At 42.5% G+C, this 27,998-nt stretch overlaps 1 protein-coding gene and 4 non-coding genes across 5 annotated transcripts; 4 read left to right on the plus strand and 1 right to left on the minus strand.

Annotated features, from left to right (window-relative positions):
- The first annotated feature begins 495 nt into the window (after positions 1–495).
- TRNAP-UGG (transfer RNA proline (anticodon UGG)) lies at positions 496–567 on the plus strand. The gene has a single exon. It is a non-coding gene; the product is annotated as a tRNA-Pro (tRNA).
- A 106-nt stretch (positions 568–673) lies between these two features.
- On the minus strand, positions 674–745 carry TRNAP-UGG (transfer RNA proline (anticodon UGG)). Its single transcript has one exon. It is a non-coding gene; the product is annotated as a tRNA-Pro (tRNA).
- A 1,337-nt stretch (positions 746–2,082) lies between these two features.
- Positions 2,083–27,527, plus strand: OPN1SW (opsin 1, short wave sensitive). Its single transcript, XM_066589930.1, has 5 exons — positions 2,083–2,428; positions 5,568–5,736; positions 20,824–20,989; positions 26,347–26,586; positions 27,150–27,527. Exons 1-5 carry the CDS (start codon positions 2,083–2,085, stop codon positions 27,276–27,278), a joined length of 1,050 nt encoding a protein of 349 aa, XP_066446027.1. The 3' UTR covers positions 27,279–27,527.
- Positions 5,911–5,984, plus strand: TRNAT-AGU (transfer RNA threonine (anticodon AGU)). Its single transcript has one exon. It is a non-coding gene; the product is annotated as a tRNA-Thr (tRNA).
- TRNAP-AGG (transfer RNA proline (anticodon AGG)) lies at positions 24,935–25,006 on the plus strand. Its single transcript has one exon. It is a non-coding gene; the product is annotated as a tRNA-Pro (tRNA).
- Positions 27,528–27,998: the final 471 nt, after the last annotated feature.

Genomic DNA, 27,998 nt, shown 5'->3' on the forward strand with positions numbered 1-27,998 from the left:
GAGGATTTCACTCTCTTATCTGAAGAAATGGAAATTTTGCTTAAAATATGCAGCATAAATTTACATGCTGCAGAATTAAAATCTACATTTCTGCTGCGGATATCATGCTAAATATTTCCGCAGCATGCAAACGAGTGTTGTTTAAATTTTGTCCATGTGGCTTGTACCGAATGTTGTGGGTTTTCCTTAGCAAATTCTGCAGTATTTATGTCTTGTGTGACCATCGCCTTAATTACGATCCACTTTTACCCACAAGCATGCGTTCACATCTGTGTCGGAGGTTGTGCAATCCTGATTTATAGCCATACACATTTGTATATAATTCTATATTGTTGGATTTCTGTGTCTAAATCACTCAGTCAGATCCAAATATCTACCATCACACTGCATCGTATACTGAATTACTGCAGTGTGTTAAATCCTGGAAAGACGTGGCACTACTCATATATACTTTATCTGCAAGAGGTTCCTCCTCCACTGATATTCTGTAGAGGCGGCTCGTTGGTCTAGGGGTATGATTCTCGCTTTGGGTGCGAGAGGTCCCGGGTTCAAATCCCGGACGAGCCCTGTTTTTTTTGTTGTTATCCTTGTTCAGATTTTTAGTAAATGATTTCGTAAACTAAAGTGAAACCATGTAAAATGATGCATTACATCTGTTTCGCATAGAAAAACAGGGCTCGTCCGGGATTTGAACCCGGGACCTCTCGCACCCAAAGCGAGAATCATACCCCTAGACCAACGAGCCACTTATACCAACTTCTAGGATCTCAGTCTAGCTGAATTATGCCATCCTGTTGCAGTTCTTTCCTTTCTTTCCTCAGCTATGTATCTGCAACTTGCGTTAAGATCACACACAATCCCAGACAAAAGCATGATAGGCTATTTTGTCTTGGAAAATGTTAGGCAGCATGGTGAAAACCCAGCAAACCCCATTACAGTCAATGGGGTCCCTTGGGTGCCAATGATTTGATGGATCTGCGCCCAAATAGGATTCCATTTTTTTATGGGTGACCAAGAACATGGGATGTCTGAACACTTGTGAACAAAGAGCCTGTTTACATTTGGGGAATCCGTTTTCCTGCTCCATTATGAATTTGTTTTATGACAGAACCAAATGTTGCCAAACAGACTGATTATAATGGGGTCAATTTGGTTCCTGTCTTCTGCACAATTTACCGGATGAAAAAGTCCTGCATGTAGGACTTTTCTGTCTGGCATTTCAAGCCGGATCTAGCGCTGGATCTGGCGCAGATGTGAAATTGCACCCCCATTTACCGATACAAACATAGAATGTAATATATGTATTGATAAAAGTGTCATCAACTCATTAGAAATACAAATACATATAATAAATCTGTGGGTCGCAGTCGTAGCAACCTGTGAGTCTCATTGCGATCCCACTGGCTTCAATGAGAGTATGAGGTCTCACAATACACCCCCAAAAATGGGTATCAATACATGTATTGATTATTGTATGTTAAAAACTTAAGTTGCTTTCATATCTGCGCTGGGAATTCCATTTTCCTGCTCCGTTCAGGGAGCAGGAAAGGGGAGTCCCCTGGCCGAATGGGTCCATCTTATGATGGGACCAAACAGCGGCTAGCAGACACCGTTGACTATAATAGGGTCCGTTTGGTTTGCAAGTGCCCGGCAATTTACCGAAAGTAAAAGCGCTGCATGCAGAACTATCTCTTCCGTTATTTTGTGCTGGATCTCTGACGGAACCTCTGGAACGGTTCCAACGCAGATGTGAAGTCAGCCTTATGCCTGATCCTATATACACTGCGTATTAAAATGGTTTATACAATATTGCAATTCTCTCTGTATCCCAAAAACTGGAGTACAAATGGCTGGTAAACACTTTACTCCCATTAATGGCTCCCGATCCTAATCTGCCCTCCAGCAGGAATTAATTGTAATTTTACATCTAGCTAAGAACACAACATCCATAAATCCTTCAGGGCGAGTAGGATTATTGGCTGATCCTGATGAGTACTTAAAAGGATTGTACAGAGAATAGTCCCTATAAAACAGTGCAACGGGGCAACTCGAGGATAATCACGTATACATAGAAAGGGTGGGATGTTGGGAGACGAAGATTTCTACCTCTTTAAGAATATATCTGATATAAGTCCCTGGGATGGCCCTCAATACCATATTGCACCAAAATGGGCATTCACCCTACAAGCCATTTTTATGGGTGCGGTGTTCATCATCGGTACACCCTTAAACTCTGTTGTGCTGTTGGTGACAGTAAAATACAAGAAACTGCGGCAACCACTCAACTACATCCTAGTGAACATCTCGGTGGCCGGGCTGGTCATCTGTATCTTCTCTATTTTTACTGTTTTTGTTTCCAGCTGCCAGGGATATTTTGTCTTTGGCAAGATCGCCTGTGGTATTGAGGCATTTGTTGGCACGCTCTCAGGTAAGACTCTGCATTCGGCTTTAGTAGACCTTGATACAATTCTTCATATACATAATGAAGTCTCTGTGTTTCAGTTTCTTTCACCTGATACTCTTTTGCAGAGGCAAGGTGAAGTAGAGTGACACAGTTTGTGGATCGCAGATATAGGTCATGGTGGTGGCACTATTGGTACCAAACAAGGCCAAAGTAGTTAGTGATCTTGAAGAGATGTACACCTAGGACTACTTACTGAAGCCTCACTGTAGCAGCATTCAATGCTTTAGCCATACCGTTGCTTCACATTGTTCAGCCTGGGACATCCTAGGGCATGGGTATTCAATCGGTGGCTCCCTAGTAGTTTTCCAACTGCTGGAGATCTATCTACAGGTTGGCTGTTACTGTCCTAGAAAAACAGATCTTCTAACATTCCCATATGGCCAAAGACGTATGTCTCCACCACCCTGAACCCTAAAGATAGATTCATATGCCACAGATTTGTCGCAAAAAATTCTGACTATCTTATTCATCTGAATGGACCCTATGGAAATCCTTGTGCTTTCCACTAAAACAACCCTATTCAGATGAAGGGAACTTATTTTCTATTGCAGCATATGAATATAACCTTATAAAAAAACATGAGCCAGAATTTGTTGGGTATTGGCTGCAACATGAATAATGTCATGATGCTATAGTTTAGTTTTAATAAGGCCTGGTCTGCAGAAACAGCAGAATGAACAGTTGAAAAAAAAACAGGTGAAAGGTGAAGCCGCTTGATCTGAGATCATATGATAGCAGGAAGTGGAAAAGACAAAACGATGGGGTAGAGGTCTACACAACTCTGATCTTTAAGGCTCCACTACATATTAGACTTTGGTCATCGGGTCCTGACCGATGACTGTTGAATGCATATTGGGGCCTCTCATCTTTCTCCTGACAGATGATGTTGGGGTAGAGAAGAATTGGGAATGTTGAGTTTCAATACCCAATCATTTTTCCCCCCTCGCCTCACCCCCTCCCCAGCAAAGATGACTGGTCTTCTCCACAACACTCATGAATGTTCGGCCAAACTGAGCCTATGTGTGTTCAGGGGAGCCAAGAGAAATAGCTGTCAGCTAAAAGAATACTTAGCCGAAAGCTACTGGATGTGTATGAAGGCCATTAAATAGAACACAACCCATAGCAGAACCCCCAAGACCTGAAAACTAATTGAGAACCCACAATCTCCACTCATCCATTCCTCAACCATCACAAGGCTGGAAGCACACATGCAGTTTGTGTTGCAGTTCTTAGTGACAAAGCTAGGGGCAGAACTAAAAAAATGCAAGAGGCTGATAGTTTTCCTCTTTTGGGCTTATTTCGACAGGTGTATGCATAAAATTGTGCGGGTCTCCTGCTGCGTTTTACACATACACAGCCCTTTCACTCTGCTGGCAGAGACCGTGTATGGGCTGGCTATGCACTGCGAATGTCTGGGAATTTGACAACACGGGCAGCGTATCGATACGGAGCCCAAAGAAGGGCTCTGTATCATTCACAGAGAAATAGTGCATGCTGCGATTTATTTCTCTTGCGTATGTACATGGTGTGCCACATGCTGGTGTGCATGGAAGATTGAAAGTCCATTGACTTTTATTGCCTCCATTCACCATGTATCATGCGTGTGGAAAACGCGGTGAAAAAATGCCCGTGGACATTAGCCCTTTCTTGTATCCGCTGCTGTGTTTGGCTGAAGAACTACATCAAACACTACATGTGTGATTCCAGCCTCAGGTGTGTTCACACAGGCGAGTATGATATTGGTCTGAGAAAGTCGGTCCGATATCACACTTGTAAACCAGCAATTTTTGCCTGTGATGCATTTTGCGAAAGAGATGCATTGCATCGCTGCGCTTCCAATTTTCATGCATTTTTCACAAGCATGAAAATTGCACGTATTTTTAATTGTAGAAAATCGCATTGCACGCGCCTGAAACTTGCATTTACTTGCAAGTGCGATTTTTAATCTTGAACTATTGGTGCAAGCAAAAAAAAAAACATTGCGCATGTAAATTAACCCATTGAAATCAATGGATTAATTTCCCGTGACATTTCCATTCATATTGCAATCAGACAGAACTCGGGCGGGAAAATCATTTGTGTGAATACACTCTTAGACACTAACTGCCGTTTTAAAAAAAACTTTTGACATGTCAAAAGTTTTGATTAGTGGGTGCTAAGACCCCCCACAGATAGCTGAAATGAAGGGGCTGCTGCTCCCACCTGACCGGTATGCTACTCTGGCCGTCTTCGTTGCCAGTTGGCTCCTTTCAGCAGCTGAAGACAAAACGCATAGACTTCTATAGACATCTTCTATAGACTTCTACGCATCCGTCTTCTGCTATCGAGAGGAGCTGACAGGCAGTGAAGGCAGCTGAAAGGGTGTAATGCTTGGATAGGTGCAGCAACCCCTTCATTTGCACCATCAGCGGCGTCTCAGCACCCATACCCCCACATAATGTCGTTCTCACATGTCAACGTTTTAAAAAGTGCAGATACTCATTAACCCAAACCTAGCTGTGACAATGGTCACAATTAGAGATGAGCGAACCTACTCGGCCGCGCCCCCTTTTTCGCCCAAGCGCCGCGATTTTCGAGTACATCCGTAGTTGGGCGAAAAGATTCGGGGGGGCGCCGTGGGTGAGTGGGGGGTTGCAGCGGGGAGTGGGGGGGGGAGAGGGCTCCCCCCTGTTCCCCGCTGCTACCCCCCGCTCCGCCACGCCTCCCGGCGCCCCCCGAATCTTTTCACCCGAGTACGGAAGTACTCGAAAATCGCGGTGCTCGATCGAGTAATTACTCGAAACGAGTAGGTTCGCTCATCTCTAGTCACAATGATTTTGCCCCGAGTATCGTGTGCCCAGAGCAACGGCTTCACAGGGCACCATCACAGTTTGGGGGGATGTTTACGTGTGGGGTGATATATTTGGTGGTCATAATTTTTTGAGACGTTTTGGTGGTTTTTCAAGAAAGATCTACTATAAATAAACTGATGACAAGTGACCCGGGATCACACAGCAGGACTCTCGCACAGTTGAAGGCTCTTTCAGCGTCATTTCAGAGTAAAAGCCCCATACTTAGTGCAGCGCTACAGGTGAGGCTCACTCCTTGCTCCTCTCTCCCTCAGGTCTGGTCACCGGCTGGTCTCTCGCATTTCTGGCTTTCGAAAGATACATTGTTATCTGTAAACCCATGGGGAACTTCTGCTTCAGCTCGAAACACGCCATGGCGGTCGTCCTGTGCACCTGGCTCATTGGCATTGGAGTGTCTGTCCCTCCGTTCTTTGGTTGGAGCAGGTAACCGTTTATTTCATGTACGTGATAACAGAACCTTCCGTCATACAGAGGTCGTCATGACTACAGATGACGTCACAATGACCGCGCAGAAGCCTGCAGAACAACAAGTACCTATTTATAGAACGTTCGTCATGTGTGCGAGTAAGTAGGAAGAGACGCTGGTACGGACTGTGTGGCGCTGTGGCTTAGTTGGTTAAAGCGCCTGTCTAGTAAACAGGAGATCCTGAGTTCGAATCTCAGCAGTGCCTGCTCTTTTATACTCTGTTCCTCAGGCTTCTATTGTGCTGGAGATTCGCTACACATGAACTAATTATAATTCTATCAGAATTTTTGATGTATAAAGAAATCAGTAAAGAAATGTATAAAGAAAGCAGAAAGTGGTTTTATTGCAACCAGAAGTAATGTTCTTGTTACAGCTTACATTTTTATATTTGCTAAACTTTATGCATGAATATCACTAAGAGTCTTCTAATGATTAATTTCTATTGAAAGGGATTTACCAAAATTAAAAGTTAAGGTGCTTTAAGGCTGGTTTCACACGATCGGATTTTGACTGTGGAATCCGCGATCATCACCCGTGCAGCCAATCTGCGGTATTCCGCATCCATTAACAAGAATAGAGCATTAGTATGTCCGCTCACATGAGCAGACAGCAATTCCAATTTCCACTCGTGGAAATAAAACCGCAGCATGCTCTATTTTTGTGTGGATTCTGCACGGACTGCTTCCAATGAAGTCAGTGGAAGCCGTTCAGCCTGCGGCCCATCCGCAATTGACATTGTGGATAGGTTTTGGGTACCCACGTCATCACCTAGCGCTGGCACAGAAATTTGTATTTAAAAAAAACAAAACACTACTGCACATGTTTGACAGCGAGCCGTACAGACAATCTGCAATGCAGATTTAAACATTTCCGCGCGGCCCCTGGCCGCTGTCAGGGTTAGATTCTGCTGCGGGCTCCCGCATGAGTGATTTATCATTCACGCGAGAGAACAATGTCAGAGTTTGTGCATGCAGCCTGTTCATACAGGCAGATAAATTGTTTGCTCGTTCGCTCATAAATTGTTTAGTCGTTGACATTCTCTGTACCAGTGTATGAGAATGACTGAATGATAGGTATTTAAACCGAAGGGTTAGCGAATGAGCCAACAATGATTTTCATGCTTGAATGAAATGAATAATAAGCGAACAAATTATTGTTCATTGTGAGAAAATCGCACATTTTTTGAGTGATGAGAGAGTGAGTGAAAATGCAGAATTATGAAACCCATGATTTTCAATGGTTTCCTTCACATTTGCGATGTTTTCATTGTGGAATATTGTGGGGGGGAATAATCACGTCATGCCCTATCTTTCTGTGATGTGCACTTTCTTTTTTTAATCTCCCATGTTTCCCTATGGAGCCTCCTTTTTATCGCATTGCAAAGCACGAATTTGCGATTTTCATGCAATGCAATTTTAATGTTAGAAACTCCTATTGTCCATAGCGAGAAAACCGCAAGTGGCCGTGATGTTTTTGCAAGAACTAACATCGCTGATGCTCAGACATCTCATGAGCAAAAGTGCAATTTTGCCGCGATTTTTTTGCGGCAAAATCGCGATTGCCGGTGCAATGAAGCACTTACTGAGTAACTTTTGTCGTTCACATTGGTAGTATAGAGACAAAGGATTGTTTATACTATAGTTTGTTCCCATGTAACCGGTCTCGCGTGGTGGTGGGACACAGGTTCAGGAATATACAGTGATGACAAATGGAGGCAAAGGCGGCACATTCTACTTATTATAAAAATAACTTTACTAAACAGCTGTATAATATACAGGTTATGCTCCATAGGAGCGTAATAAACGGGTAGCATAAACTCTCTTACTTAAAGCAATAGTTGTCTTAGAGCTACACATTTTCATCACTTTTGCCAACATTTACATTGGTTCCTTCACTACTTCCTCCTGACAGCAGTAAGGCACATGGCATTTCATCACTTCTTCATATAACTATAAGCATCTTTCCCCACTCATCTCAATAGAAGCATCACCTGAGATTGCCCCCTCCCAATTGGATAGGACAGTTTGCCTGCAATGCTTTCCAGTATCTGGCAACCCAGAAATGTCTACAAACCCGGATATTGTAAGTAGGCCGTTGGGTGCATCATGCAAACTATGTCTTTAAGTATATGCATTGATTCTTTCCACTGCTATTCTTTTTTTTATAAGTTCAAGAATAGCAAGAATTTGGCTGGGTCTGCTAAAACCAGGCCAAAGAATGTGCATCATGTATGACAAAAATAACCTCCAGCATATACCAAATGTGGCCTCTTTCACACAGATGACAGTGATATTGCTGCGAGAAAATCGCAGCGATATCACATCTGTGGTCTGTGTGATGTTGCTGCATTGTATCGTGATTTTGTGTCGCTACAATGTTGCACGTGGCACCACAAAGTCCCGCCACCTTGTAGCGCTCTTTTGCTGGGATTTTTGGGGGTCTTGAAATATAAGCCCTACCCTGAAAATAAGCCCTGGCTGCTTCACAAAAAAAAAAAACACAATACATCACCTAACAGATGCTGTCCGCTCCGACGCACTTCTCCTCGCAGGTCCTAGGCACTTGTTTAAAGTCTTCAGGCAGCACTTCCTGGATTGGAGGTTTAAATACCCCGTCTCAGAAGTGCTGTCTCTGATTCGTTCTCGAGCGCTGTGGCTCAGCCAATCACTGCAGCGCTCAATGAACCAATCACAGCTATCGCACTGAATGGTTGTGATTGGTTTATTGAGCGTTGCAGTGATTCTGCAGTGAACGGGTAGGATTCTGCGAGCGTATATCCTCAGCGGAAGACCTGCATATGACCGCTGAAGTAAATTGCATATGGTTGTGTATGCGTATGGTTTTGCACGCGGATGTACAGCGGATGTACAGCATATTGTCCACGCATAAGAATGATTGCAAGCAGGGGATGGCATCAGAAAGTTGCCCAACTTCCAGGAAACACTCTTCTAAGCCGCTTGCAATCCTATGCAGACGGCCGCGATTTGGCCGTGCAAAATCTCGCGCCGCAAACAAATCGCGGCATGCTCTATTTCTGTGCGGGGCAAGCCGGCACATCAAACAGCCGGAGCCGCGGGCGCTGGTGAGTACGCGCTGGTCCCTGCAGGCGCTTGGGTCGGGTCCCGCGGCGAGAATCCTCACCGATCCGACCCACCCATCTGCAGGCGGCCTAACACTCAGGCGACCACTGAGGTGACATTCTCCTTTGCTTTTGTTGTGCTGAGAGTTGTTCTGAGAACCATGCCTTCAGAACGGGATACTGCTCTCTGGGCTTGCAGACAGCAGTCTGGATGGGTGTATTACTCCCCAGACTCTGTCCTGCATTGTCTGCCCACAAGTTCCTGCTTTCTTTAACCCCTTAACACCACAGGGCTTAACTGTTTGTCCTGGCAGGGTAGTTAACAACAGGCAGGCAACAGGACGTACAGTTACATCCTGGGGATAACGCAAGATCAGAAGAGATCCCGCGCTATCTGGCAGCGGGAGCTGACTGTTACTGATAGCTGGCCTCCCGCTGCAACAGAAGTCCTGCAATGCTTTATCATAGAGATCATAGCTGCTATGGTACAAGTCCCCCACACGGACACAAATAGTGTAAAAAAAAGATCAAAACAGTGTAAAAATGTAAAAAAACGTTAAAAAAAGTTTAAAAACCCCAAATTGTTGTGCTTTTTCCACTATTAGTACGCAAAAATTTTTTTAAATTAAAATCCCACATATTTGGTATGGTCGTATCCGTAATGACTCGCGAAACAAATTGAACACGCTTTTTATCCTGCACAGCAAAAAGCGTAAAAAAAACTAAAAGACTGAGGCAAAATGCTTATTTATTTTCATTTTCCCTCCCCCAAAAAGCAATAAAACTGATCAAAAAAGCCGTATGTACCCCAAAAAGGTACCCATAAAAACTACAGCTTATTACGCAAAAAACAAGCTCTCACAGAGCTCCATCCATGAAAAAAAATTAAAGAAGTTATAGGACTTTGAATGCAGCGATTTATAAAAAAACATAATTTACAAAAAAAAAGGTTTTTATTGTGGAAAAAACTAAAAAAAAAAGAATTTTGGTATCATTGTAATCGTACCGACCAGCAGAAATAATGTATGGTGTCATTTATGCTGCATGATTAACACTGTAAAAAAAAAAATAAAAAAAATAATGGCAGAAATGATCTGTTTTCTCTCCCTGCTATCATGAAAAAAAAATCAATAAAAGTTTTACAATACATTATATGCACCCAAAAAATGGCACCAATAAAAACTACAGTTCGCCACGCAAAATAGAAGCCCTCATACAGCCCTGTTGACAGAAAAATAAAAAAGTTTTGGCTTTTGAAAATTGGAGATGAAAATCCCCCAAAAATCGTTGCGTCCTCAACGCCAAAATAGGCCATGTCCTTAAGGGGTTAAACAATTTTTTATCTGGTCTCCTAGCAACATGCATACGAACCTGAATGTAATTGCGCATGCACTGCGTTTTGAAAGCATCCATAGAGATCAATGGAGCTCATGCACATGGAATCCGGGGTGAAATAGAGCATACTGTGATTTTTCTTCTGCTTGCGGAATCTGCAATTCCGACCTGCAAGTGTGAGCGAAACTGCAAAAGTCGATGCATTTGAATGCCTGTGTATTACGGAGTATCATACGCGCGAATGGGAATCGCGGAATCCGCAATTGAAAACCATTCAAGTGAGACCAGCATTAGATAAATTCTTCAAAAAGGCTTCAGTTAGGAAAAGAGGTCTTCCTGAAGAAAGACCACAAAGAAAGAAAGCTTTTCTTCGTACCTCAGGGCAAACTCAAGAAGCTAGCAGAGGTAAAGGCAAAACAGGATGCTGGAGTTATTCAAAAGGTAGAGGAAGAGACTTTCTCTTCAAAGGGATGATCAGAGACCAAACAATGATGCCATTCCAGTATGGGGCAAGGTTACAGGTTTTTCGGAGAAATGGGCTTGGCTCTGTGAAAATGCCTGGACTTTAAATATCATAATCCATTCCAAATCCCAGCAAGTCCGCAGCTTTACAATATCTTTGGGAAAAGAAATACATCTTTTTTAGTTTAAATGGCTACCTTTCAGCGCTCCCCATATCTTTATGAAGATAATGGTGGAACTAGTTGTAATCCTAAGAAAAAATGAATTATAATAATTCTACGTTTGGACGACATCCTGATTATAGCCAAGGCCGAGGAGCTTTTAAATTCCCATCTACTGATAGCCATCCAGCTTCTTCATTCTCTAGGCTGGATAATGAATTGGGAAAAATAGGAAACGACTCCCAGTCAGAGAAAGACTTTTCTCTGCATAATTCTGTTCTTTTTTTTAACTGCAAACAAAATACAAAACCTTCAGCTTCAGATCAAAACTTTTCTGAAACTGAGGATTTGTTCTATCCGATCAGCTATATATCTTTTAAGGAAACTAACCTCCTGCATGCCAGCAGTAGCACGGGCCCAGTTTTATACAAGAAGTCTCCACTCCAGCATGCAATTCTTTCTCTATGGGACAATAAGCAGACAAAAAGATGGTGAAAGATGTACTTTGATGTCTACAATGATTGTATTTCAACACATTTTCAATAAAAAAAAGCAATGATACAAAAAAAAAAAGATGGTGAAAGGGAATACAGTAAATACTATGCTGGTGGCTATCGAATAACAATCTGACAAGGGGGATCAGTTGGTTTCACGGTTCCATGATTCAAAGCACAACGGATGCCTGCTCTTTTGGTTGGACGGCTCAGATGGAAGACTTTTTTAATGAAGGAACTTGGTCTCAGAGCATCAAGCTTCATTCTTCACATTTCAGAGAACTTTCTGCAATATGGAAAACCCTTCAGCAGTCAGTAGACATAACCAGGAATCGGCACCTGAGAATATTCTCAGACAATATCATGTCTGTAGCTTTTGTTTACCACCAAGGAGGAATAAGACATACTTCTTTAAAGAGCCTTATGTAAAACATATGCAATTGGGCGAAGCAACATGTTCTGTCAATATCAGCAAGGAACTCTAATACAAAGGCGTTTTTCCTCAGTCGCCAAATACTGGATCCAGGGTAATTGTCTCTGCCTGATGAAGTCTTTCAAGGCCTAATAAACAAATGGAGAGTCCCTCCAGAAATCTCTTCATGAAAAATTTCCTTTGATTATCGTAGTCCTGTTTTGGCCCAGGTTCTCCCTTCTGAAGAACTTGTACATCCAGGAACCAGTGCATCTTCCAACCCTTCCAGATTTATTGACCCAGGGTCCATTAACCTATCAAAATATATCAAGCCTTCATCTTTCAGCATGGATACTGAAAAATCAGTATTCATAGGGAAGGGCCTGTCAGAAAGCGTGATCCAAACTTTGCTGCCTAGTAGAAAAGATACTACCAACAAGATTTACCTTAAAGTATGGAAAAATTTTGCGTCATGCTGTGGCAAAAGAAGGTTCCAACCCTCAACTCCAAACATATCTCTAATTCTTGACTCTCTTCAAGACAGACTGGACATAGGCCTTTTCCCTCATAGATTAAGGATCCAGATAGCAGCACTCAGTGGTTTTTACAATACTACAGTCTCAGAGGTCACATGGATGTCTCGATTTCATAAAGCGGCAGACAGATTAAAACCTAGAATTGAGAATCCATTTCCATCTTGGGATTTCAACTGGATCCTTAAAGCCTTCACTTTGGCTCCCTTTGAACCTGTAGATTCTATCACTGAGCTCTAACACTAAAAACGATTTTTCTAGTTGTCATAAGCATAGCATGAAGAATAAGCGAGCTTCAGGCTTTGTCAATTCAGGAGCCATTTTGTAGGGGTCACTGAGAATAAAGTTGTATTCAAAGTAGACCACTCGTTTTTACCCAAGGTAGCATCATCTTTCCATAGATCTCAGGATATCATAAATCCCTCCTTCTGTCATAACCTGAAAAGTGACGAACCTACATTCCACTGCCTTGATGTTAGAAGAACAGTTCTCCAGTACATTGAACCCACAAGCCAGTGGAGGCATGACAAAAATGTATTTATTCAATTCTTGGGTTGCAACATTGGAAAAAAGTGGCTAAAAGCCGTATTTCGAGATGGATCTATCTGGCTGTCATTGAATGCTTTATATGCCCTTAATGAACCAATCCCTAAAGGTCTTGAGGCTCACTCTACCAGAACAGGCCTTAACTTCTGTTGATCAGATATATAAAACGGCTGTGTGGAAGAAATTATATACCTTGACCAAACATTACAGGCTAAATGTTTGTTCAAATGAAGACCTGGTATTTGGACGTAAAGTCCTTTCTGCAGTACTCCCCCCTAAATTGGTTTCGTTGGTACTTCTTAGTTGGTGTTGTCGTGGAGACAACTGGGGAAAAGAGGAATTGCATTGACTGGTAATCCGGTTTCCTGAAAGTCTTCATGACAGCACCCATATATTTCCTCCCATACAAACATGTATATATTGTAAATGTAGTTCCTACCCATGTCTATTTATTAACAATCATTGGGAAGGGGGATGGCTGCTATAAACCTCTCTGTTTTCCTGTCCTATCAGGAGGAGGCAATCTCAGGTGGTGCTGTCATGGAGAATTCCAGGAAACCGGATTACTAGGGAGTCAAATTCCTCTTTTAGTAACTTCTCATTACTGCAGTATAACCACTGAATATATACATCATCATTACTATGGCCATAGGACTCAACTTCAAGTGTCCCGTAGGAGCAGCATCTTTACCTACAAAACGCATATACACGTCATGGAAATCATCACATTTTATACTGGCTATTCAATACAACGTTACATGACTTTACTCAAATCCATATTACATACTGCTTTGTCACACGTTCCCTATTCCTTTCACAGCGAGAGACAAACTAAAATGTAACTTTTATTTAGAAATATTCTAAAATGACTTGGGCTAAGACAAACAAGACATACATGTAGACAGAGAACACAGTAGTCAAAGTGGGTAGATAAGAGGTAATAGCACCCAGACTAGACTTGTATATACTTGAGACTAAGGAGTCGCTGATGTAATGCGAGATAATTAGAGACTCTCAGTTTGTGATAATATGGCTGGATACAATAACAAGTATCGATACATGAGCCAGTCACCACTCAGGTAAAATTACCATGAAAAAGCGTGGTGTTTAAGTTGCTTTGGATGACCGCAGAAGTTGGTTAGGTTGGATAGTCAACACTGCTGAACTCCAGTATATGAAGAAATATCACAAAATCTCATATATCTATGTGGCGACCCTCTCCAGTTTCTGAATGATAGTAGTAACGCTCAAAGTAGATGAAGATCTTGGAGTTTAATAGAGATATTGAAAAACTCAAAACCCATATAATTGGGGAGACAGTGATGTTTCCTCAATTTGCTCGGGAATATCACACACTCATGTACACTCGAGAAAGTGAGTAATTTTCTCTAGTGACTTAGTTAACGCTCAACGCGTTTCCCTACTAGTATAAGCAGTAGTTCATCAGGAGCGGTTAAATGAGTTAGTCAGTTAGAGTTGACAGCATCAGCAGAAATGTTTTGCCACGCCTCAAAAAAGCGCCTCAAAAAAGTGCCACAGTAGTGATCTGAGGCACAAAGAAATTAGGAAGCCTCTGTCAGCTATTGTTGGTGTGATAGTATAGAAAGGCTCTAATGTAGAGTATAGAATAAAGGTATAGAGGAGATGATATATCCTTTGTATATACTGCCTTTAGACTAATAAGAAATGAAAAGTGGGATCAGGGATATTAATTAGAATATTGATTGAATCCCAGGCTCTGATCATAGATCAGTAGCTGTTAGATAGGGTCACACGTTCCCTATTGTGCCATAACATATGATCTTATGCATTATTGACATCTAATTAAATCAGCTTCATTGAATAAAAAACACAAGATACCATTTTTGGAGATAGAAGTCAGTGGTATTTTATTAAAGTGTTCAGTTGGGGAGTTTTCCCTCCAATAAATCAATATAGTGAATCACTATGTAATAATTCAAACTAATACTTGGTCACCATGACAGAAGTAACCATATAATTTATGAGGGCCTCGTCCTACCAACTCCAGCCACCATATCACCATCAACTTTGTAATAACTTAAATGAGTCCTACCAACTCAAGTTCCCATCCCAACCAATCAATTAATACCACCAAAACCACACTCTTAATCAAAGGGGAGGGCGGAAGAGCTTTAACTTTGATTTTTTAACTGCTGCTGTATCACTGATCTTTAGGGTTCTTAAAGAACAGCTCCCTCCCCCTGTTTTACAGCTAGCCAATCAGTCCTTCTTATTGGGCCAGCAATTCTGCTCCTCTTTTTCCTTCCATTTATGCGCTGGCCATTCGGATGCTGTTGTCAGGCCAGCTGTTACCAGGGCAAATATCATATATGCTCGAGTATAAGCCTAGATTTTCAGAACTTCTTTTTATGCTGAAAAAGCCCCCCCCCTCGGCTTATACTCAAGTAAGTTAAAAAAAAAAAAACAACAACAACAACAAAGAAAACGTAATACTCACCTCCCAGCCTACGTCTGTGTCCCTGGCTTGAGAACTCTCCCCACTGTCATCTCCCTGCTCAGCTTTGAATTCCCCCGCCATCAGCGCTGTGTAGGTATATGCTGTGATTGGCTGGCGCTCGATCCAATCACAGCTCTTACTTACACAGCGCTGACGGTGGGGGAATTCAAAGCCGAGCAGGGAGATGACAGTGGGGAGAGTTCTCAAGCAACCTGCCGTACCGCCAGGGAGACCATCGTGTCGGGGACACAGATGCCGGTTGAGGGGTGAGTATTGCATTTTTTTTAACCTAGTACATACTCGAGTATAGCTCGGCTTATACTTGATTCAATAAGTTTTACCATTTTTTTTGTGGTAAAACTTATTAACTCGGCTTATACTTGGGTCGGCTTATACTCAAGTATATACGGTAATACGGCATATACGATCTTCTAAGGATGATCTCATGTGACCCTGAAATGAACTCAAGCACAAGGTCAGATGCTTAACCCTCATAACTGAGGGTATATATAACTGAGGGTATATATATTATGGTATATATATTATACTTACCATTAACCCCTTCCCGCTCCAGGACGTATTGGTACTTCCCACAACAGGACGTACCGGTATGTCCTGGGGATAGCGCGAGATCACATAAGATCCCGCGCTATCCCGCAGCGGGAGTCGGCGTCCCGCTGCAACAGCGGGGGGGCATCGGAGATGCGCCCCCTGCTGTTAACCCCTTCCCTGCCGCGATCTAAGTAGATCGCGGCAGGGAAAGAGTTCACAGAGGGATCGCACTCGCTCTGTGTCTCCGGCCGGCTTTCGTGATGTCATCGCGAGAGCCCGGCCTGTCACCATGGAAACAGGACGCCAGACACTGGCGTCCTGTATTGCCTGTGCCTAATCGCTGTACAAGCGATAAGGCATGGCAGAGCAGTAGCTCTGCCATGCCTTATAACAGCGATCATAGGCACAGTGCTGCAAGTCCCTCAGAGGGACTCAAATTGTGTAAATAAAAGAAAAGAAAAGTGTAAAAAAAAGAAAAATGTAAAAAAAAAAGGTTCAAAAACCCCCTTTTTATGCTTTTTCTAATATTAGCATAAAAAAGGGGGAAAAAATTAAAATCCCACATATTGGTTAATAACACGTCCGTAACAACGTGTACAAAAAGTTGAACACGCTTTTTATTTTGTACGACAAAAAGCGTAAAAAAAACGCTAAAAAAACAGAGGCAAAATGCTAATTTTTAGCATTTTGCCTCCCAAAATATGCAATAAAAGTGATCAAAAAAGCCGTACATTCCCCAGAATGGTACCAATAAAAGCTACAGCTGGTCTCGCAAAAAATAAGCCCTCATAGAGCTCCGTACATAGAAAAATACAAAGGTTACAGGACTTTCAATGCAGCTATAGAGAAAAAAAAAGATTTCCAAAAAAAGGGGGTTTTATTGCAAAAAAGTGTAAAAACCCTAAAAAAATATAACAATTTTGGTATCATTGTTACCGTACCGACCCGCAGAAAAAATTTTGTGTGTCATTTATGCTGCGTGATTAACGCTGTAAAAAAAAAAAAGAAATCTATGGCAGAATTGATGCGTTTTCTCTCCCTGTTATCATAAAAAAAAATTAAAAACATTTACGATATGATCTATGTACCCAAAAGTGGCACCGATAAAAACTACAGCTCGTCACGCAAAAAACAAGTCCTTATATGGCCACGTCGACGGAAAAATAAAAAAGTTATGGCTTTTGAAAAATGGAGATGGAAAAATACCAAAAAATCGCTTGGTCCTCAATGCCAAAATAGGCCATGTCATTAAAAGGGTTGTCCCGCGCCGAAACGGGTTTTTTTTTTTTTTTCAACAGCCCCCCCGTTCGGCGCGAGACAACCCCGATGCAGGGGTTAAACAAGAACACCGGACAGCGCTTACCTGAATCCCCGCGCTCCGGTGACTTCTTACTTACCTGCTGAAGATGGCCGCCGGGATCTTCTCCCTCGGTGGACCGCAGGGCTTCTATGCGGTCCATTGCCGATTCCAGCCTCCTGATTGGCTGGAATCGGCACGTGACGGGGCGGAGCTACACGGAGCTACACGGAGCCCCATTGAGAAAAGAAGAAGACCCGGACTGCGCAAGCGCGTCTAATTTGGCGATTAGACGCTGAAAATTAGACGGCTCCATGGAAACGAGGACGCTAGCAACGGAACAGGTATGTGAAAAATTTCTTATAACTTCTGTATGGCTCATAATTAATGCACAATGTACATTACAAAGTGCATTAATATGGCCATACAGAAGTGTATAGACCCACTTTGTTTCGCGGGACAACCCCTTTAAGGGGTTAAAGGCTCAGATTCCATGGCACTTTTCTGCCTAATAGTCATCACGTTTACAATCTGTGTCATAGACAAGTCACATACATTACACTCTATTATATCACATCAGGTACATTTTTCATCAGCATTAACACTTTAAATAACTCCTGCAAGGCCTTGCTCAAAGTTACTGGCACCATATTAACCCTTTACACTAACACAAGTTTACCTTCTCTCTGGCCAGGGATTTTATCTCATATGGTACCGAGAGTCGAATCCCTCTTTTGCTAAACAAAAACTTTTTGCTGCCTTGCTCCCCTGTTGCATCGTTCATGGTGAATATTCTTCACCGCCGATGAAATGTCCAGCAATGCAAGGAGGGAGTCTCTTCTGCCGCAAGCTGTGGGGTACTTCATCCCAGGAATTCAGCCTGTCGCCCAACTTCAGCCCACCTGGACTATGGGGCCTTTTCTGTTCTCTCCTTCTGGGCAGCTCCTTAACATGAGGAGACCGCCTGCTGCTGTACTGGCCCTGCAATGGTTGCCGCCATGACTCCAAGGCCTACTGGTACTGACCATGCCAGTAAACTGTGTCTGCCTGCCTCTGGTGAGTTGGCTGTGGAGCAGATGAGTAAGGACTTTTATGTCCCCAACAATCCAGTGAGCCAATAGACAAGCGTTTTCTTGTTTGTTGAGTGATCACCGGCTTAGTCAGATGGGGCGAAAATCAGGTCCTTCACTGGTCCAACTCTGCTGCCCCTCTCTGCTGGGTCTTTACATTTCCCCTGCTGTGGAGGCAGCCATAGCCGGCCTTTAGTCCGACCCTTTTCTCGTTCACTCTCTGAGGCCCCTAGTAAGGTAAGCAGACTTCTATGCTTTCCACTCCACACTTTATTTCAGTGGCCTCCACCACTTGTCTGATTTTTATACTGCACCACAACTAGCTGCCCATCCCAGTGCGTTAATAGTACTCCCGCCTACTGGTTCTGTCACTGGTGATATTGCCGCCAGATCTTCAGGATAGTTAATACCTTAGTGACCGCCAATACACCTTTTGACGGCCTGTATCGGCAGTGTATGTATTAAGAGAGATCACATGGCCATCTCTCTTCATACATCATGGGTGCCGTCTGTTTCTTGCAGCCGACACCCAGCGGCAACAGCACCGATGAGCTGCACCGCTCATCTGAGCTATTAACCTTATAAATACCGCTGTCAATTCTAAATAATAATGGGAGCTATGTGGGTGTCATGGCAGCCGGGGCCCTTCTGAAAGGTCCCATGGCTGTCACGGCAGAATGCCTATCAAGCCCTTCCCGTGGGGTGGCTTGATAGACTGCCTGCCCAAGAGCAGTATAATGTAAGGCTGTGGCATTACATTAAACTGCAGGAGCGATCAAAGTATCGCAAGTTATTGTCCCCTCCAGGGACTTAAAAGAAAAGTAGAAAAAAAAACCTTTTGCAATATTTGTAATAAAATAATCTAAATAACATATTTGATATAGCTGCTTCCGTAAATGTGCGATCCATCAAAGTAACGCATTATTTACCCAACACAATGAACGTCGTCAGAAAAAAAAAAGAATGCCAGAAATTTGCTTTTTGTTCACCCTGTCTCCAAGAAAAAATGCAATAAAAAGTGATCAAAAAGTTGTATGTATTCTAAAATGGTACGAACACAAACTACAGGACGACCCACAAAAAATGAGCCCTCGCACAACTATGCTGATGGAAAAATAAAAAAGCTACTGCGCGTAGAAGAGGGAGGCAGAAAATAATTTTTAAAAATTAAATATCTTTGAAAAAAATACAAGTACTACAGCAAAAAAAAAAAAACTACCGTATATACCGGCGTATAAGACGACTTTTGAACCCCGAAAAATCTGCTCTGAAGTCGGGGGTCGTCTTATGCACCGGTAATACAAAAAAAAAAAAGTGTAAAAAAAAAAAATTTCATTACTCACCTCCCCCGGTGTTCTGTCGCGCTCCGGCAGGATGTCGCTCGCTCCTCGTCCCTGGCGCAGCATTGCTTTCTGAATGCGGGGCTTGAAATCCCCGCTTCCAGAAAGCTAATACACACGCCGGCAGCCATGACAGCATTGAATGGCTGTGATTGGCTGAAGGCGCACGTGTTAGCAATCACACCCATTCAATGATGTCATTGAATAGTGTGATTGGCTGAAGCCACGTGCGTTTTAGCCAATCACAGGCATTCAATGATGTCATGGCTGCCGGCGTGTGTATTAGCTTTCTGGAAGCGGGGATTTCAAGTCCCGCATTCAGAAAGCAATGCTGCGCTGGGGACGAGGAGCGAGCGACATCCTGCCGGAGCGCGACAGAACACCGGGGGAGGTGAGTAATGAAATTTTTTTTTTTCTCCACTGTATACCGGCGTATAAGGTGAAAGTTGGGGGGTCGTCTTATACGCCCCGTCGCCTTATACGCCGGTATATACGGTATATAAGTTTGGTATCGTAGTAATTGTACTGACCCATAGAATATTTTTGATTGCAGTTTGTGTGCCGTAGAAACAAGACGCACCGAAAGATGGCGTAATTTCATTTTTTACCATTTCTCTCCACTCAGTACATTATATGGTACATTAAATAGCACCATTGAAAAATATAACTTGTCCTGCAAAAAACAAGCCCTCATACAGCGACGTCGATGGATAAATAAAGGAGTTACAATTTTTTAAAAAGGGGGAGGAAAAAAACCAAAATCGAAAAACGGAAAAAAGCTTGGTCACTAAGGGGTTAAGCACTAAACTTGTTACCACCTAAATCATGGAGAGGGTGCAGCCTGCCTCCAGCCATTAGAGCAGCTGTTCTTTGACAGAGAGCTTCTCCACCACCTTACAACTTGTAGGATTTGAAGGACCTACTGTTAATGTATTGTTGCCAGATACGCTTTCAGAATTCTTCTGGGGTCCTTGCCTCAATCGGTCAGAGCTGTTTTGGTAGCACAAGGTGAGACTACATATAAGACAAGGGGGTTGTAATCTTATGACTGATCAGAGTATACATATATATATATATATATATATATATATATCTTAATTGGTTTATGGAGGTGGACATACACAGTTGTTAATATTTTCTGAAAGGAGTCCTTTCTTACAATTAGAGCTTACGTTTTAGACCATGCATGAGATGTTAGCTATTTGACATTGTTCCCTTTTTTCATTATTTTAATTTTAATAGTACTATCTCTGTTTGACCATCTTCCATTTCTTTCCCACCCAGGTTTCTGCCCGAAGGCTTACAGTGTTCATGTGGTCCAGACTGGTACACAGTTGGCACTAAGTATCGCAGTGAATATTACACCTGGTTTATATTCATCTTCTGTTTCGTCGTTCCACTAACCCTCATCTGCTTCTCATATGCACAGCTGCTGGGAGCACTGCGGGCAGTAAGTTTATTACTGATAGAACTGTAATGCAGAAGGCTCAATTATTAATGTAGTTGTAGAATTTTCTAACTAGATGTGTTGGCTTTGTAGTCATGCCAGCCTGAAATGCAGAATTAAGTGGAAGTAGCAAAACAAAGTTAATAACCTATGAAGACAGTTTGACCTGATGATATATAGGGCTAGTCTGAGGAGGATTAAATGGTCACTGAGTTAGAAAACAACTTTTACTCATGCAATAGCCAATGTGATAACTAGCAAAAGTCCTAACAACTTGATTTACTTTAAATATGTATTTTTTTTTTTTGCTGGAAAATCCCTTTAAGATGCTAGCCACTAGCAGTTTACATTCTTCCTAACTTGCTGTCCACTGCCTGTTGTCAAGTGATGTCCGTTTCTAGAAACAAAGATAACAGGACTGAGAACAGGAAGTGGAGTATGGTAATGACTCATGCTGCCCATAAGGCCTCATGTCCACGGGGAAAATCAGGCCCGCTGCGGATTCTCCATGGAGAATCCGTAGTGGGTCCCTCCTGCCCCGCGGACATGAGCACTGAAAATAGAATATACTCACCTGCTGCGGGCCGTGCGTGTCTTCCCTTCTTCCCAGCCGGATCTTCTTTCTTCGACCCGGCGGATGTGCTCGGCACGCCGGCTGTGTGCCGGGCACATCCGCCGGGCCACAGCAAGAAGATCCGGCCGGGAAGAAGGGAAGACAGGCACGGCCCGCAGCAGATTAGTATATTCTGATTTTAGGTGTCCCGCGGATTGGACGGCTTCCATAGGCTTCAATAGAAGCCTGTGGGAGCCGTGCGCGCGGGAGACCCGCACCAAATGGAGCATGTCCGGATTTTTTCCTGCACGTGTATCCACGTCTGCAGGGAAAAATGACATCTGCAGGTATTTAACTACCTGCGGGTGTCTAATGCATCCCTATGGGGCGCGGATCCACATGCAGGAAAAACGCTGCAGATTTAAAATAACAATTTACAAGTGGACATCAGGCCTAAGGGTCTATGGAGATAAGGGAGGGAGACTCATATACCTATAGCTGCTGCCACTGATGAGTTAGTTACTCTATAACAGCTACTGAAATCACATCTACACTGCTCAATACTTTTGTAGTGTTATCCATGCTGACTATATTTATGTGCGTGTGTTACATATAGTTATAGGGCAGAATCTGCCATTTTCTCTATATGAAGTGTATAGAACACAGCATAACAGCATTACCCTCCCACAAGCTCAGAGAGAACTGAAAATTAGCTATACAGCCTGCAGAAGGGAAAAATTGCAATAACCGTCAGATACAATTGGCCGGATAATGACCAGATTTAGTGTTGTTTCCTACATAAGCACACATGGCAACTTTTTCTGAAAGATCTGAAAAGTCAGGTACACGTTATGGTGGAGATGAAGGTACTTACTTTGGTGTGGGAATGTAGCACTTGTTAGAAGGCAAGTTACATCTATTCAATAAACGTAATAACATGAGAGGTACTGTTGTTCCTAGAGACAAAACTAGCTGCACTAATATACACTAAGGCTGGGTTCTCACAGGGCGGATTTTTGGCGGAAATCTCGCGGTCTGGCCGCAGCAAAAAACCGCGAGATTTCCGCCAAAAGAACCGCTTCTTCAAAACCCGCGGTGGCTTTGAAGCAGCCCGGCCACTCGCTCTTCCACTGCAGCTGGTGCAGCAGAAAAAAAAATGGACATGCTGCGGTCAGCAAGCATAAAAGTTGCAGATACAAAATAGTAGGATTTTTTAAAACTGGCTAACATGGTACCAAACTTTTTCCATTGAAACATTTCAAACATACTGATCTATTATAACTGTGATGAAGTATACTGTGAAAGCTCCTTTGACCAGCCCAAAACACAGGAAAATATAGCTGACAATGACAAAGGCTGCCTGCAGACGGCCGGGTCGGATCCGGCAGCGAGAATTCTCGCTGCGGGACCGGATCCGAGTGCCTGCAGAGAGCAGCGCGTACTCACCCGCGCCCCACAGCTCCGGATCTTTCATGTGCTGGCTGCCGGGCAGCCGGCGCATGCGCAGACCGGAGCCGGCAGCGGGTGAGTGACGTTTCGCGAGCCCCGCACAGAAATAGAACATGCCGCGGTTTGTTTGCCACGCGAGATTTTGCGCGGCCAAACCGTGGCCGTCTGCATAGGATTGTGTTTGTTAACGCAATCCTATGCAGGCTTCCAGCGGCGGAATTTCCGCCCGTCTGCAGGTGGCCTAAGATGCTCAAGTATTCTTTGCCTTACACTGCCTAATTTATAGACCCTTTTGCTTGGCATGCCTTTTCTGTAACTGTTAAGGCCCCTTCACAAATTGATGTGAAATATTTGACAATGATTACAATTTGTTCAAATATCACAATAACGACATAACAAAACTTCAACTCTGTTATTGCATTGCCACCTCCTGTTTGGGATATTATGTGCCCAATCACTAGTGGTTGCTACAGTAGGGGTTCCTGTCCACAGGCGATATGTCACTGTGTTATCTGCGGCGATAATCCAGCCGCGGGTAACGCAGTGAACGCTTTACATAGACTTAACTATGAAAAGCGCAGCTCGACGTCCATAAGCAGAGAATCATAGCGATTGTCTGCTTGCAAATTCAAATCGCGGCATGCTGTGATTTGCGGCGATTCTCCATGGTGAGCCGATCTCTCACAAAGGCTCTCCCTGTTCCCCCGCAGTGGAATATCGCTAGTGATATTCCGCCTCGCCAGTGGACAGGCAGCCTAATAGTTGTTAGGTTCCTGACATCATATTCTTATTGATTGAAAAAATCTGGTTTACAGTAGAGTGCTTCATGTGCTTCTGGCACTCAAAACATAAGACACAAATCTATTTTGGAACATAGGAAATAGTTTTATTGGGTAGTAGCTCCAAAGGTTGGAAACATTGGAAATGGTATTGTTGGGTAGTACCTCCAAAGGTTGAGATGGCTTACAGAACAGAAATGTTGCCAAAAGAGTCTCATTTTTGGGCATTCCTACCATACATGAAGGATAATTCCACTAATGCTAAAATCTTTAACGTCAGATGGATTTAAAGGAGTTGTTCATTTGCAAACTATTGACAGGCCATCAATAGTAGATCAGTGAGGTTCTGCTGCCCAGGACCCCACCCCAATTAGCTGTTTACTGGGCCAGTGTGCTTGTGGACTGAGCTAATTTCTGCAGGAAGCAGGCTTGGCATTACAGGCAAAGTTCCTGTTCATTTCAATGGCAAGGTGGTCTGCAATTCCAAACCAGAAATCAGCTAAGTGCACAATCAAACTAGTCTGGAAAACAGCTGATCAGCAGAGATTCTGGATGGCAGACTCCCGGTGATCTACTATTGATGAACTATCCTGTGGATAGGCCCATTAATAGTTTGTAACTGGACAGCCCCTTTATCAAAGAAATGTAGGATAAGGCAATTTGTGGTAAAGTACCACCTTATCGACAGGTAGATTCTATGAAGATAGCATTAATGTTATTTTACTATGCTAAATCTGTATTTTTATCCCAAATAGATTAGTTCTTGATATCATAACTGTGTAAAAGTGCCTTAATGATTAAAAAAAAAGCTATATGCTTAAGGTCTTTGGAGTAGAATTGACCACTATACTAATGGAAAAAGCTAAGGACCTGAGCAGTGGTTGTAGAGCAGCACGGCATAATATGTCAGCCGTATATAAATAAAGATTAAAAATACATTGGACCTCTCAGTTGTTCTAGCTTTGTTAAGCTGAGACTATATAATACCCATACTAGAGCTTTTAGTTACATTTGTACAGACTGGAAGGGGTTATGTCTGAGAGTGTACAAAGTATCCACCTCCTCTGGAAAGGAAAAAAAGAAAAGCATAGTGCTTGAAATGCTGATGTGGCATCCAGATGTTATTATTGTACGCTATGAAAGTCATAGAAAGTCCTACTACTATATGGCTCGTTGGTCTAGGGGTATGATTCTCGCTTAGGGTGCGAGAGGTCCCGGGTTCAAATCCCGGACGAGCCCTACTTTTGTACAATTTATTGTGTTTTTTGTGTACTTTCTCTACTGGGTTAAAGGGTTTTGTCCACCCCATGCATTTTTTATTTGTGCAAGTGGCTTACAATGCTATAAAATAACACAAGAAGTAATACTTTGCCAATTCTGTGCCGACATTTTCCAGGGTTCCCCCTTTTCTTTTTATTTACCTGGCTCTAGTAATGACACATTGACACAACATGTGACTTGCTGCAAATCACTAACTGTAGCAGTTACCGCAATGGTGTTGACTGGTCGACATGTCAACAGGTCCGAGTCATTGCTGGAGCCTGGTAAATAGATACTGGTGGGGTACCAGGAAACCATTGGCACTGGAGTGGCAGAAGACTGTTAAGGTGTTAATCCTTTTGTTATTTTATTGCATTGTAAACTGCTGGCAAAAACTTATAAGATGACGGAAAACCTATTTAAACATTACATTTTGAAATTATTTGTATTTTTGTGGGGGGGTTTTGCCATATGTAGCATTTTGACATTGTAATGGACAACCTTTGCACAGACTGTTATATTACATTACTCACATGCCACAATTAGCTAATGTGTAACATAGTTCAAGTGGACAAATCCTGCATCTATTTCACACTAAATGTTGTCTGTGCCCTAATATTAAAGTGAACAAGTTAAATTAGATTGTGCAGGTTAAGGGTGCTTTTACACAGAACAATTATTGTTTGGATTCCCATGATTCAACACGATTCTGAACGAGACAATGTAATCAGATGTTTTCAGTGCTCCCCGGGCAGAGCACAGCGTGCGGTCCTGCTTATCAGCTGTTCTGCCGAATGATGGATTTCAGGCAGAACTGAAATTCATCGTTCGGCAGAACAGTGAAAGATGGGCACATTTACACCCAACGACTATCTCTAAAAAGATGGCTTTTGAGCGAATTTTGAGTGATAATCGTTGTGTCTAAATGGGCCTTTAGTAAGTTTATTAAGTTTTTGTAAGTCTATGGTTTCTTCCAGGGTTCCATCTGAATGCTGTTTTCAGGGATGTAGATGGATCCCAGGAATGGAATGACTGGGCACACACTGAAATGTGGTGTGAACACAGGCTAACTCTGATGAATGTGGGGCTGTTGTTAGAAAATGGTAATCTGTATTGGTCTATGAAGATCTGAGAAAAATTTCTAGGTGCACATCAGCTGTATTACAGTTTTTTGTTTTTTTTAAAGCTCCCTATATAGTTTTCAGAACCCCGTATGAGTATGTTACTTATGACTTCTTGATAAATCTTCACTCTTGTATATCCTAGTACTATTGGGTGTTGTTTGCTTCTATAATACTTTTGTTGTTCTTTCCCTCTAGGTTGCTGCACAACAGCAGGAGTCTGCCAGCACCCAGAAGGCTGAAAAAGAGGTCTCTCGCATGGTTATAGTCATGATTGGATCCTTCTGTCTGTGCTATGTACCTTATGCGGCTATGGCCATGTACATGGTGACTAACCGAAACCATGGGATGGACTTGCGTCTTGTAACCATCCCTGCATTTTTCTCCAAGAGTGCTTGTGTCTATAACCCCATCATATACTCCTTCATGAACAAACAGGTAATGAGTAGGATATTTCCACATAGTCAACACAATATCTAAGCTATAACCAGCCCTGTTAAGCACTGCATACTAGCCAACTGCTTGGCAAGTATAGTTCTTGGCTTTGACCAGTGAGCAATGGACAGTATATGTGTCAAAGCAGTTACAGTAGTATAATAGGATGAGGAGCAATTGGTAATGCTGTTGGGGGGGTGGGGAGTGGAAAGTAACACCAGCCTAGTGGTGGCTTAATTAATGGCAAATAAAAAAGAGACAGAAGATTGTATGATTGTTAATTGGCTACAACAATAACATCAATAAAGTAAAACACTTAGTGGAAACTGGTTTAACACATTTATTTAAAAAATGCCTTTTTAAATGTCTGTGTTGAAAGTGCAAGTCCGAGTTGTCCATTCTGGAGATGAAATAAATATTATGGTTTATATTCAGCTGATGGAGTGTTGCTTAAGAGAGAACTATGCATATTTAGCCATTATGGTATGTAGACTCTCCTACTGCTTAGTACAGCTTTATGTTTGTAGACAAATGCCACACAGACTCTAAAAAAGTATTTCTTTCAGTTTCGAGGATGCATCATGGCGACCGTATGTGGGAGACCTATGACTGATGATTCTTCAGTCTCAACTTCCAGCCAAAAAACTGAGGTGTCTACAGTATCTCACAGCCAGGTCAGCCCATCTGGAAGTTAATGTCCAATATATTACCTAAATACTCAAGACCGGGGCATGTCTACAGTTCACCGATCACAAACTGATCACTCTTCAAGTGGAGCTTCAGTTGAAATTGTTGTAAAATGCATTGTACAAATATTCTTTTTTATTGCCCAATGTATCTACCTCACTGGGCATTTTTAACATCAATATTTATATTCTACAACTGCACATTAACAAAGAAAATGACATAATATTGTCAAATTACAGTTTCAACTTTAAAATAAATTGTTCTGCTGTCATTTTACATTCACGCAATTTATCCATAGAATTTAGAAGGGATAGTTAAAGGGCTCTTCCCATGTTAGAAAGGGATAGTATATCACTAGGATATGCATTTACTTTATGAACATTGGGGTTCAATTTCTGGTATCCCCACAGCTCTGCTTTAGAACTGCATGACCTTCACTGTTTTTCCCATCTTTCAATTGTGCTGGATCCTGCAGACGGCCTCATTCAAGATGGCAAACAATCCAATGTATATACGAGCATACTGACAGTTGGGTTTCAATCCATGCGATCATTTTTTTCCCCTTATGGAATAAAGGTGCATTTAGTCATAATGATTGTTAAAAAAAATTGTTAAAGTGAACGATACTTATTCAGTTTAAACATGAGCCAATGAATGAGAATTGGTCATTTTTTGTTCGTCGCTCAGTTTTAGCAGACATAAAAATCATTGGTTTGTTCATTTCTTGT

The sequence above is a fragment of the Eleutherodactylus coqui genome, chromosome 2 (assembly GCF_035609145.1).
Source record: "Eleutherodactylus coqui strain aEleCoq1 chromosome 2, aEleCoq1.hap1, whole genome shotgun sequence".
Classification (NCBI taxonomy): domain Eukaryota; kingdom Metazoa; phylum Chordata; class Amphibia; order Anura; family Eleutherodactylidae; genus Eleutherodactylus; species Eleutherodactylus coqui.

Excerpts from the sequence above, each read along its gene's own strand:
- OPN1SW (XM_066589930.1), top strand. The coding sequence starts at position 2,083 with ATGTTGGGAGACGAAGATTTCTACCTCTTTAAGAATATATCTGATATA. Across the intron at positions 5,737-20,823 it reads CCGTTCTTTGGTTGGAGCAG|GTTTCTGCCCGAAGGCTTAC; the intron begins GTAACCGTTTAT and ends TTTCCCACCCAG. Across the intron at positions 26,587-27,149 it reads ACTCCTTCATGAACAAACAG|TTTCGAGGATGCATCATGGC; the intron begins GTAATGAGTAGG and ends TATTTCTTTCAG.